Source organism: Halichoeres trimaculatus, unplaced genomic scaffold (genome assembly GCF_033239565.1).
Source record: "Halichoeres trimaculatus isolate MK-OKI-2021-1 unplaced genomic scaffold, fHalTri1.1 fHalTri1_scaffold_14, whole genome shotgun sequence".
NCBI lineage: Eukaryota > Metazoa > Chordata > Actinopteri > Labriformes > Labridae > Halichoeres > Halichoeres trimaculatus.
This window is the reverse complement of record NW_027437192.1, coordinates 16,965,534-16,977,848: the sequence shown is the minus strand read 5'-3', so window position 1 is coordinate 16,977,848 and position 12,315 is coordinate 16,965,534. Positions and strand designations below refer to the sequence as shown.

At 41.3% G+C, this 12,315-nt stretch overlaps 1 protein-coding gene across 2 annotated transcripts in view; it reads left to right on the top strand.

Annotated features, from left to right (window-relative positions):
- The window catches only part of ctnnal1 (catenin (cadherin-associated protein), alpha-like 1), a 66,269-nt gene that overhangs the window by 46,522 nt on the left and 7,432 nt on the right, over positions 1-12,315 (top strand). For both annotated transcript variants that reach the window (XM_074686684.1, XM_074686685.1), the window contains exons 3-11: positions 480-667; positions 1,468-1,587; positions 3,034-3,123; positions 3,369-3,539; positions 6,173-6,373; positions 8,462-8,548; positions 8,831-8,989; positions 9,083-9,175; positions 11,517-11,667. In XM_074686684.1, coding sequence (XP_074542785.1) covers positions 480-667; positions 1,468-1,587; positions 3,034-3,123; positions 3,369-3,539; positions 6,173-6,373; positions 8,462-8,548; positions 8,831-8,989; positions 9,083-9,175; positions 11,517-11,667 — 1,260 coding nt within the window. The remainder of the gene's footprint in view (positions 1-479; positions 668-1,467; positions 1,588-3,033; positions 3,124-3,368; positions 3,540-6,172; positions 6,374-8,461; positions 8,549-8,830; positions 8,990-9,082; positions 9,176-11,516; positions 11,668-12,315) is intronic.

Genomic DNA, 12,315 nt, shown 5'->3' with positions numbered 1-12,315 from the left:
TTTCTGCCTCTGATGTATTTTGTTTCAGAATGAAGACCAGATGAGCTAATCACCCCCCTCTGTGTAACTGCACCATTCATTGTGAAAGAAAATAGAATATAAATAGAAATAAAGGCAAAAGTGGGTAGTGTCTTTACGGATTTGGAAACCCAATGTGGCGTTATAATGATGTCATACCATTAAGTGTTCAGAGTAATTATATTCAAATATGCAAAAACCTTTAAAGTGTTATATTTGTCTCCATTTACAGTTAAGAGATCACGTTTTAATCGTTCTGTTTGAAGTTTGTGTTTGATCTCAGTGGGGAAGCTCTAAGCTGCTTTTAAAATTTGGGAAATGAGAGCACTTGTACGGCGTCAGTAATCTGTTGCAGGAGAGAAAATTTGTATTGTTGGATATCTTTTCTTCCCCAAAACACTATTATGTGAGAACAAGCTAATGTTAGCCTACCAAGCTGACTTCTCTCTCCTCTCTCGTAGGCGATGCCATAGCCCAGCTGACAGATGTAGGACCAGCAACGCCGGTGCAGCCGGACGGACGTGTCACAGTGTTCAGTGATAGGACAGGGATGGTGAAGGCTGCCCGTCTGCTGCTGTCCTCAGTTACTAAGGTCCTGGTGTTAGCTGACCGCATCGTCATCAAACAGATAATCACATCACGTAACAAGGTGAGACAGACAAATAGAAGATGACTCTGCCTTTGGAGGAGATTTAAAAACTCATTTTATTTGGTTTTACACACACACACGCACACACACACACGCACATGCGAAAATCTACCCTGCGTCTTTATTCCCTGTTAGATAAGCCCTGGCTCTCTGGAGGAGCTCTCTAGAGGTAACTGAAGGGAAGCAGCACATTTAGCCACCACATAAAAACACAGAGCAGGAGACTGTCTCTCCCAGTCGTTCCTGGCTATGCTCTCAACCAGACAGCGTGATATGGATGTACACAGAGCCAAGAATGGAAACAGGGGGCCTAATCACGACTGCTTAGCCTCTTTTGGACAGACAGTCGACAGCCCCCTGTTCTCCATTACTGGCAAACACAATTAGATCTCTTCCTGCTCTTTGTCTGCGTGTATAAAAGCTGCTGCATTAGTGCTGCCAGCTAACCTATTCTCTGATGCTAAATTAGGAGCTACACAGATCCCAGTGAAGTACAGGTAAGAAAATAATTAGTTTGCAGGTTTAATTTGAGCACATCTGATCTAGCATCACACTGAACCCTTTAAGTACTAAAAGAAGAGCTTGGAAGAAATAGAAAGTTAAACCTTTTGAATATTGTATCATATTACTCATCGCAAGTCAAGTCTGTGGATACAAACATGATATTATTATCTGCCGTTTTTTGCACTTCTTGCTGGAATCCTGCAAGATCAAAAATAGGTTGTTATCGTGTAGAAGGGCTAGAAGAACACCAACCATATGTGGTAATTCAAACACCTCTCTGATCTTTCACTCCTCAGGTCCTGGTTACCCTCGACCATCTGGAAAGAGTCAGCACCTTCCAGGAATTTGTGCAGATTTTCAGTCAGTTTGGCAATGAGATGGTGGAGTTTGCCCACCTCACCGGAGACAGACAGAACGTGAGTAGCATGCGAGTAAATTTAAAAAAGAACAGCCCACGGTACATCTTTTCTCTCAACAAATTTGAAGTGAACTGACTTGGATACAGAGCTGTATTTGTTTATAGTTTTGTTGTTGAGAGAGCAGTAATTTGTTTCTTTAATTCTGCAACGCTAAGCACAGTTTATTTACTGTGGTAGATTTAATCTCCTAACAAACAGGGCTTTCTCCAAACATGGTGATCGGGATGTGCAGGCAGGTGGTGGAATCAGGGTGTGGAACCTGCAGTATTTACACCATCAATGTGAAGGAAAGCTCAGAACAAATCAATAATGAAAGCATGAAATATTTACACTTCCCTCCTAAAATATCCAACAATGAAGTCTGGCTCCAGGCTCTTCTTGTTTCTTCAAAGTTCTTATTGCTTTCTGTATCCGTTCATTTATTTTTGTCTCTGCCTATAAAAGAAACGTACGGATCAGTCACGACTCATTCTCCTCAAACTCTGAACATCTTAATTCAGTGTTAATATTGAATGACCTGTGCTCACAGCGCAGTCCTCTCTGCTGCAGATCAGCTCTACTCTTGTAAATTTGCAAAACAAAACTTTCTCTCAAAGCTTCAGAAAAACAGTCCAGCTTAGGGATTTTAACTTTGTTCTGTCAACGCCTGCTAATCCCACTTTGATGCGTACATTCAGCTGCTGCAACTAAAGCGCTTTGCCTGCAGAAGCTGATGTAAAGTGCAGCGGCTGTGATATCTAGACAAGAAGAGCGGATCGACCCTCCTTCGATTTTTTATTTTTCTGACTTCCCTGGGGCTCCTGTTTTGACACACACATCATGCCTCTGAAATTCTCGTCCCTGCACCTAATTCTCCCCCTCCCCTCCTCATTTACCACCCCTGTTTCTTTCTTTTTGCTGTATTCACTTCCGCTCATGCACTTTCCTGCACAAACACACGGCCCCTTCAGAAAATCATCTGCTCCTATTGAAGCCAGATGAGCAGAGACAAAAATAATAGCAGATAATCACATCATCTATACAGTCTACAGCAAAGTGATGAGGGATGAGTTGATTCAGCTGCATCTTCCAAATCCTGCATCTACCTCATCCCAGTTGTCTGTTTTTGCTTGGGATGAATGAAGCGGTTGCAGCAGTTTAGTGTACTTTATATTCTTGGCTTTTCCTAATGGCACCTTTTTTATCACATGACAATCAACCCAGGGTGTGTGTGTGTGTGTGTGTGTGCATGTGTGTGCAAACTTGGAAAGGAATCTGTATCACATTTGTGGGTCCCTTCATGACAGCATGAAAGAGATTTGTTGCATATTTTGATGCTTCATGTCCCTCGGACAGCCAGAGAGTTCTCAGAAGTTGGAACTGGAGTAAAGCTACTTATTGCCCATCTGCTCTGTGTGTGTGTGTGTGTGTGTGTGTGTATGTGTGTGTGTGTGTGTGCTGCAGGACTTGAAGGATGAGAAGAAGAAAGCGCGGATGGCAGCCGCCAGAGCAGTCCTGGAGAAGTGTACCATGATGCTTCTCACAGCCTCCAAGGTAAAAAAGTGGGAAAAGGAACATTGGACCTCAGGGTGAGGGTCACAGATTTCAAGCATTTCAGGTTTAATTTAATCCCCAAGGTTTCACCAAGGCAGCCATCGATGGAAATACTCAAAAGTCAAACAGACATATGATATGAAATGGCATAGACCCCGGTTTTTAAAAACACCTGAAATGATGGATGTTGAAAGGACTATCCGATGTCATGAGCTTTGACGTCTAACATTAAATTCTATCCACAGACTTGCCTGAGGCACCCGGATTGCGAGTCAGCGAGGATCAACAAAGATGCTGTGTTTCACCGGATGCGCTGCGCCCTGGAGCAGGTCATCGAGATCGTCACCGAGGCACGGAGCTGTGGGGAAAACAAGATCCTTCCTGCCAGCATCTACAACGGTATCAAGGACTTCAAGGTAAGGCCACAAATCAGTGACTGGGTAAATCAGAAACACATTAAAGGGATGAATTAAGGTTTCATAAATTTCCTCTGAAACATGCTAGTTTATTGAGTTAAGTTGATATTGCTTTGCTTCTTTTTTCTTTTTGTGATCCTTATTAATAATTTATGCAAGAGTGTCAAAGAGGCAAAGTTCCATTTATATGCAGATGACACCATCCTTTACATTTTATCATATTCCCTTCTGAGTGGAGTTAGCTATCCGCAAGCTGTTTTTACTGCTGTCCAAAGAAGTCTTTGTGAACTAAGGCTAGGTGTAAATGCCAAAATAACTAACGTGATGTTCTTCTCTCGGTCTGAGAGGATCGTGGAAGATGAGTGTCAGATCTTTACTCAAGCAAATTAAGGGATTGAATGTGTCCCAACTTTGAAACACCCGGGTTTTCTCTTGGATCAAAGCCTTTCTTTCAGTCATTACATTCAGAGCCTGAAAAAAAACCTGAGGTAGAGTTGGGTTTCCTTTACAGAAACAAAGGCTGTTTTTCATTTATTGATTGGAAAAAAACTGATTCAGACAGCCTTTTTATTTGTGCTTGATTATGGTGATTTTCTTTGTACCCATTTCACCTCAGCCTCTCTGAAAACGCTGGACTTAGTTCACCATGCTGCACAGCATTTCGTCTCTGGTCTAGAGTTTCACACACACATCAAGTGTCTTTTGTGAAAAAGCAGGTTTGTCTTCCTTACAGACCAGAGGATTGGAGCATTGGTATATCTTCCTTTATAGGTCCATACTACAAGATCCGCTTTCTTATTTATACTTTTACTGACCCCTGAATTTGTCACTGGCTGTAACCTTCGGTCTCAGGGACAGATTCTGTTTGTTGTTCCTCGGACTCACTCTGTCTTTGGTCAAAGTGCTGCCAGTGTTTTTGCTCCTTCTGCCTGGTCTGAGCTACAAGGCTACTAGGCTGGATTATTTTTTATTTGTAACTTTTTTATTGTTTGTATTCATTTAAAAAAAAATCTCACATTACACATTCATGTAGCAATATTTGCACACAAGCATCCTTCGTCAGGTGTAAGATAAACAGTAAAGTAAGATGCATGAATGAAGAGCTTATAACCTCTAATAACAGTTTGATCAATACAATCACAACCAGCCTTCATAAGAAAATAAATAAATGAATAAAAAAAAGTCTAAAAATAATATTATATATACACATACATACAAACAATCTAAGAAACAAATGGGTAAAATTGTGATAATAAATAGCTAAAAATAATGAAAGAGGTTAGCAAATAAACACAGTATAAATACAACATGTAAAGTGACATTATATTTAAATAGAACAAAAAAGAAACGATTGCAAGTCAAGAAAGAGGAGAAAAGGAGAGAAAAGAAAAAAGAGGAAAGAGAAAAGGGGGGAGCCTGCATGAGGGTCTCAGTCAGTCTGGAAAGTTTTGTATGTTGGATTGAAGATCATGTGCGCTTGTTTTACTGCTACACGCTGCTGATTTATTGGTTTGTGTACTGTTTACTCGTCTATTGTTTAGTCTTGTGCTCCATGGGAAACTTTTTGTGCTGCCGTCTCTTTTTGGACTCCCTTGTAAAAGAGATCTTACATCTCAGTGTTGATATTCCTGGTAAAATAAAGGTTAAATGGAGCGCAGGTGGTCTAGGTCATGCTCCATGAGTGTCTCTCTCATGCAGAAAGGCCCAGGTTCCGATCCAGCAGGTGGTCTCTTTCCTGCATGTCACTTCCTGCTCTGGCCCTGTTTCCTGCTTTGTCTACTGTCCCCTTCCTAACAAATTAAAGGCATAAAGCCCCCCCCAAAAAAAAATAAATAAATAAATAAATAAAATAAAATAAAATAATGATAAATAAATAAATAAAAATTAAATTAAATAAAAATTAAAAATTAAAACTTTGAAAAATAAAGATTAGATCAACTAATTGTGGGTAATGCTCAAACAGAAAGCTGTCAGCACAGCACTCATTGTTTTTCACAGAGTACTAGCCGTACCTACTTTATAATTTGGGTCATACTGTTAAAGTGAATCCCTAAACCTAGGCTAACCTAACCCCAGTGGCAAATCCTCTCTTTACCTCTGGTGCTCTGGTAAATGATACAAACTGAAGAAAAACAGATCTGAAAGGCCATTGACTGAAAGGAAGAAAGTGTTTTAATGAAAGGGCTCAGAGATGGCTATTGCTTTGAATAAATAGATTTGCAGCTTTTAATGGCTCAGAGTCAACGTTACAGCTTGTTGAAACCTGCAATCTTTGGAAACATAGGCTAAGACCATTAGGATTTTACATTAAAGCTGATTTTAGTTTAAAAAAAAAACAGTACAGAAAGGATGAAAGAGGAATAATGCATTAGCTTTTATGTTTGTGTAGTTGAGTTTGCAGAATTAAGTGTGCACCTCTGATAGTCTGAGGTGACTCCAGGGCTGAAGCCATGTCCCATAATTCTTGCTATTTACTGATAAAGTCATGTGCATCATGTTAATGAGGTAGTAAATCATGTTTTTGCCCTCAGAAACTTGTTCAGCGTTGAAGTACATTTCCTTTCTCTTCTCAACAATCCTTCCAAAGCCTCTTTGATCAACATCTCCCCCTCCTCTTTCCACCTGTCCTGCAGTCCAGCGTTGAGTGCCTGCGGGAGAACCTGTACTCCTTGTCGCCCCAAAGCATGAGCAGCCACCTGGAGGCGCTGGTGGAAAGGACGGAGGACTTCACTGACTCGGCCTACACCAGCCACGAGCAGCGGCAGGCCATCCTTGGTCTGTGCCAGCTGGCGCGCCAAGACACCCAGCAGCTGGTGCACGCCTGGGTTGAGGCGGTATGTTGGCGCAGGCAGGCAGGCTTGCACAAATACACACACACAAACAGGAATATTCATAAAAGCATTTGCTGGGATATGCAGAATTAAAGGAAAAATATAGTAGGACTATAAGAAGATGTACGGAATAATGTCTTTTCAGCGAGGAATGAAGTGGAATTACCTAAATTTTAGCTAAGAGTAAACATAGTTTGTGTCTGTTCAACACATATATAACCTGCCTGATGCAGAGAAATCCATACAGACCCTGTCTTTTTCATCAAGACTCCCTCTCCATTCATTCACTTTGCCCACACACTTTCTTTTCACACATCTTCACTGGAACAACAGAGCATAATAACCCACTGAATAACTGTCTTCACCAAGGCTCATTCAGCGTCTCAGCCTTTCTGGAGAGTCTCCTTGGCTTTTGTAATTGATGGACCTTTGAAAACACAAGTCGTTATTGGATTGCAGTTTTTCATTGTAAACATTTTTTTCCATTGTGTTCAGAGCACACAGAGAGATTTGTGCCACCTTGTTGTACAGCAGCACTTCATCTTATCTCTACAATTCAAGGTCACTTGAACTGAAAAGAACAGAAAAGCACTTTGTTTTAATGCATTTGTTCTTGGGCGTTCAGCCCAGTCAAATGAGTGGTTTTGATCGGTACTGTAGCAGGTTTTTGTACATATTTTTATTCAAATCACATGTTAGTTCTAAACAAGATTAATTAAATACAGTCTTGTTGTAAATCATAACTTTCTTTTTGCACTCAACATCCATTCATTCATTTTCTTAACCGCTTATCCTGTTCAGGGTGGTGGGTGGCTGGATCCTATCCCAGCTGTCATTGGGCGAGAGGCGGGGTACACCCTGGATTGGTCGCCAGCCAATCACAGGGCTGACACATAGACAATCATTCACGCACCCACTCACACCTACGGACAATTTAGAGTAGGCTATGCATTGGAGAACATGCAAACTCCACAAAGAAAGGCCCAATGGACAAGCTGGGAATTGAACCAGTGACCTTCTTGCTGTGAGGCTGCAGCGTTGACCGTTGTGCCACCGTGCAGCCCCGCACTCAACATCCTATACAATTTTTTTTTTTTTTTTAAAAAGGATGCTTTGTGACTTTTTCGCTTCCAACCACAGATGTAAAGAAAAAGTTGCACAGCATCAACCGTTAATCAATTAACATGAAAACAGAAAAAAGAAAGCATTAGTTCCCAGATGGAAAGACATTTTTTCACTGTCATCAAGGATGCTCCACAGACATGGAAAACCAAAAATGTACCAACAGGAGTCTTTGAATCTGCATCAATAAAAGAGATGGTAGAGAGGGCTCCTGACATCTTATAATTAAGAATTTATTGTTTTGATGCTGATGGTGGACACAGAAGCCTAACTGTCAGACAGAAAAAGGACAGAAGAGCAGAAGCAGATAAACAGGAGAGTGATAGAGCACAGGCTAAAACATGGGCTAAACTGTTTGTGATAATGTTCATTCCAACCCACAGTAAACAGTTATTCTGCAGTGGTCTGTTAAAACTTGAGAGTCTTGAGAGTGAGGTTACGTTAGCTCTGCTTGGTAGCTGACTGGCAGGACATAACCAGGATTCACTAATATTACCCATTACAGACATGTCTTAGAGCACCAGGCTACGGCCACTAAACTACGGTACAAAATTATGTTTGCATGATGTCATGTTTCAAACTGTAGTGCTATTTGACTGTTGATAAATACCTCACCTTGGCACGTTGTATCCACCAAAAAGTTGTCTTGATCAAAGGAAATTTGTTTCGATCTGATCTCAGTTTAATTGAAAAACAAACACACACCTTGTTTAAAGTCATGTCTTCATGAGTGCGCTAGACTCCAGGCCAGAAGGTGACAAGGAAGTCCAATTAAAATAGATCCTCCTCACAGCATCTTAAATAAAAAAAAAAAAAATCCTATGATCGATAATGAAATAATCATCAGATTTGTTGATCATATAAATTGTAGTCAGCCTCAGTCCAACACAGTAGAGTTGTTTTGGACTGTGGAAGATTTCTGGCCTCATGTTTTATTCCCCTGTTCCTCCCTCTGTCTTCCTTGAGCAGCAGTCTGTCCATGCCAAAGAGGCCACAGACGACATGGAGGTGGCCATCCTGAAGACCTGCCAGAGCGTCACCGACCTCCGACGTGAGGTGAGCAGCAATCTGTCTGAGCTCTGAGACTGATATAATATTCTGAAGTTACAGAGAGACACAAAAATGACGGTGAAGTCAGTCTGGTCTCTTTGTCAAGTCACTCTACAGGTTACTTGCTGTCTCTCTGTCAGCTCAGCAGTGTCACCTTTACCCTTCCTCTTCAGAATCACCCCTCTTTCTTGCCTCTCAACTATCTTCCTCCACTTTTTTTCTTTGGCCTCCTTTACTCCCTTTGTGTCTACTAACCCTGCAAATTTTATGTCTGATTCCTCCCTCCAGCTCCATAAGGTGGCAGTTGGTCGTGCGTCAGACCTTCTCAAAGTTCACGGGGAGCAGTTGCCTCTAAGGGCTCTCAAAGCCGCAGGGGCTGAGGGGAACCTGGAGGCGGTGGCTGAGCTTACACGCACTCTCACTGAGCAGAAGGAGCAGCTGGTAGAGGTACATCAAGTTTGAACTTTGGCTGCATTCTGGAGTTAAAACCTTAGACTCATCAATAGTTAATTTTTTATTTCGTCCTGTGTTCGACCCCAGACATGTCGTCTGCTCTGCCACGTTTCCGGATCAGAGCCTTTGGAGATCACCTGTATACATGCTGAGGAGACCTTCCATGTTATTGGTCCACAGGTAGTTTAAATCTCACCCCTTCACAAACATTTTCTATGAATAGTTTTTATTTTTGATCATTTCAAGTCATACCCAATTGAATTTCTGCGTAAAAAGCAGCAAACTTTAGAGACAGGATCAGCCAATAAGGGCACACAGGTTCACTTTAATTAAAATCAGAGACCAGTTTCATTCCTTTTGATATTCAATATTTTTTAATACAGTCAAACAGGTCTCTCAGCGGTCTCGGATTGAAATAAAACCTCAGTAATATTCTACATAGACGACAGCAGACAGGACACACATACAAATTGGCTGACATCTCCTGTGTCCCCCTCCTACACCTGCCGTTCATTCAAGGCTGAGAACACCATGTCCACCTCGTCCCATCAGCCCACATCTAATTATGTTTGCTCTTGGAAATCATCCATGGTAGTAATTATCAAGCGATGTAGGATGTTCTCGTCCTGCGGCGTTAATGTCAGGCCCCGCATGACGGTGCAGTAATGACTCCGCTCCTAAGGTCAAAGGTCAACAAGTCAATAACATTGCAGTGTGGGGGCTGGCGCTGGAGGTACGTCTCTGTGTCTGCCTAAACTAATAGAGGGGTGGCCAGGAGGGTAATTGGCTATTAAATACTACACTGGAGAGGAGGGGGGGGGCTGTTGTGTGTTTATGTAAGTGTGCTTGCAAGCATGTGTACGTGCTTTGAGTGGTATTTGTAAAATGTAGTGCATCCAGTGTCCACAGAGTTTTGTTTTAGCTTGATCTGATGAGAATTAATGAGTCTGGACAGCTACATGTATTTCAAACAAATTTGCTGATTCATGCGTCAGAGATTTGCTGACGCCTGCGAGCTTGTTCAGGCAGGCAAGCTGGGCTCCTCTGATTTCACACTTGACTTCCATCGTATCACAATCACCTGACAAACTCATCCTCCTAATTTGGTGGTTTATTTAAGCTGCAAGATTCCCGGTCACTCCCTCAGCTCTGTATGAGCCACTGCTGCTCTGCACCAACTCTGCGCTCCAACGTTCAGCATCACCACTTCCTGAGCATCCGTCTGCAAGCTTCACTCCTGTAAAATCTATCTGCAAGGAGTGACGAGGTTGGAGCCTAAACGCCAAATACAGCAGCGAATCCAGCTTGAGTTGCCGACATAACTCCAACCCATATCCTGTAATTAAGTCAGTTGGATGGAAATTAAAGGGCTAGTTCTGGAATTAATTTGACCACTTACTACCCCAAATCCAAATTAATTGGGATGCTGTGAAAATGTTGATTAACTGATAGTTTGCAAGTCATTAAAATCCTATGATCGCACAGGATTGTATGTGTTATGTATTACTAAAAGTGAAGGAGAGGACCGTTAGCCTTTATGCTTAACAATTCTGTTATACAGTCTTTACATTATTACACTGAAGCTGCTGGATCTTACGTCAACTAGTCTGCCTAGATAACAGTTTCCCAAGAAAACTCGGATTCAGGATTTTCAGCTTGAAGTTTTAGTGAAGAACTGAACACACAGATAACTGTACATCACTCTCTCACTCCAGATTCCTATTCAATACATTAAACATGGTATAAATCTCATTTATCATAAACAATATAAACAAAAAACCTCTAGCTTGATGCTAACATATACTGGAAATTGCTTTGACATGCTAGCGGTTAGCATACATCGGTATAATTTCTGTTTTATGACTAAATTTCAACTTTCATCAAAGAAATTTATCACAGTTACTCTTTGTAAATGATACTCAGGACTATAAAGGTCAAATACTAACAGGTAAATGAAAGAAAAATTGTCTGGCTTTGTAACTATGGCAAGGTTCCAAACAACTCAAACAACTGCTATAACCACTTTGAGACACCAGATGACCTACTCAATCACATATAACAGTACATCAGTGCCACGTGACGTGAGATTTTTACTCATTTCTATTAATTTACATCAAGAGAAATCCAGATTAAGTGATTAATTTTATATTTATTTACTTAAAAACTTAAACGTTGTTGACACAAAAAACATGTAAAGCAGACTTTTTGTCCTGAGAAAAGTCACAGAAGGAATTGATAAGGGAATAGATAAAGAATTGTATTGATAAGCAGAATTGATAAGGGCATTGGTATCAGTGAAGTCTTATCAATATGCTATTCAGGTGTGCTTCTGCTCCTGAAACTTTTCTGAAATAGGTGGATAAGCTTTTACTGTGATAGATATTAAAATGAGACGTATCAGTGTACAGGTGCAGTTATTACTGTTAAGTTCATACTTACAACAATTCACTCATTAGCTACAGATCAACTTTGTGTAACAATTTCTTTCCTCTTGTGACATTTTTATTCCACTCTTGCACAGATCATCTCTGCAGCCCAGACACTGGCCCTGCACCCGTCCAGCAAGATTGCAAAGGAGAACCTGGAGGTGTTCTGCGAGGCTTGGGAGTCGCAGCTATGTGACATGGCCCTGCTACTGAGGGAGATCAATGACGTGTTTGAAGGCAAGCGAGGTGGGCTGCAGCTCGGCTCAGTTAACTGATGCTCCTGTGTTTATGTTCATGAGTAACAGGATGGCTGTGAGAAGGGATGAGACGCAGAAGTGACTGCAGGTGTAAAATGCTTTTTTTCAGGCATCCTGGGTGAATTGAGTTCTCTCTGGGAAAACCTTGGTGAATCATTTTCCCAATGAATACTTCAATAGGTTGAATAAATGTTGAGGAAAGGAAAGCAGTGTGCACTTAGTATCTTTTCACAATTTTGTGTTATCAGCATCTAGCACCCTGGCAGTCATTCTCCCTCACTCTCTTTCTTGTTGTGCCAGCTACCTGAAGTGTCCAACTCACAGGCAGTCTTTAAATTCAGCTGACTGTGTGTATAATTGCATCCTCTCTGAGCGTTAGCGTGGCTAAGCTACGGATGCTTTCACACTCTGTTACTCAGAAGAATCTCACAGACAGGTGAAAGACGTTTTGGCAGTTTGCTGAGAGCTGCTTGGCCTCGACGTTGTGTCTTTCATATAAAATGCAGGAATTATTTTGAAGTGTAGCTCAGTGAGGTTAAGGAATCACACCCATGAAGCCAGAGTGCTGTTTAGAGACGTAAAAGTACTAAGACCTTAGAGAGATTTTCTTTCATTATTATTCTCTAATCTTAAAAAC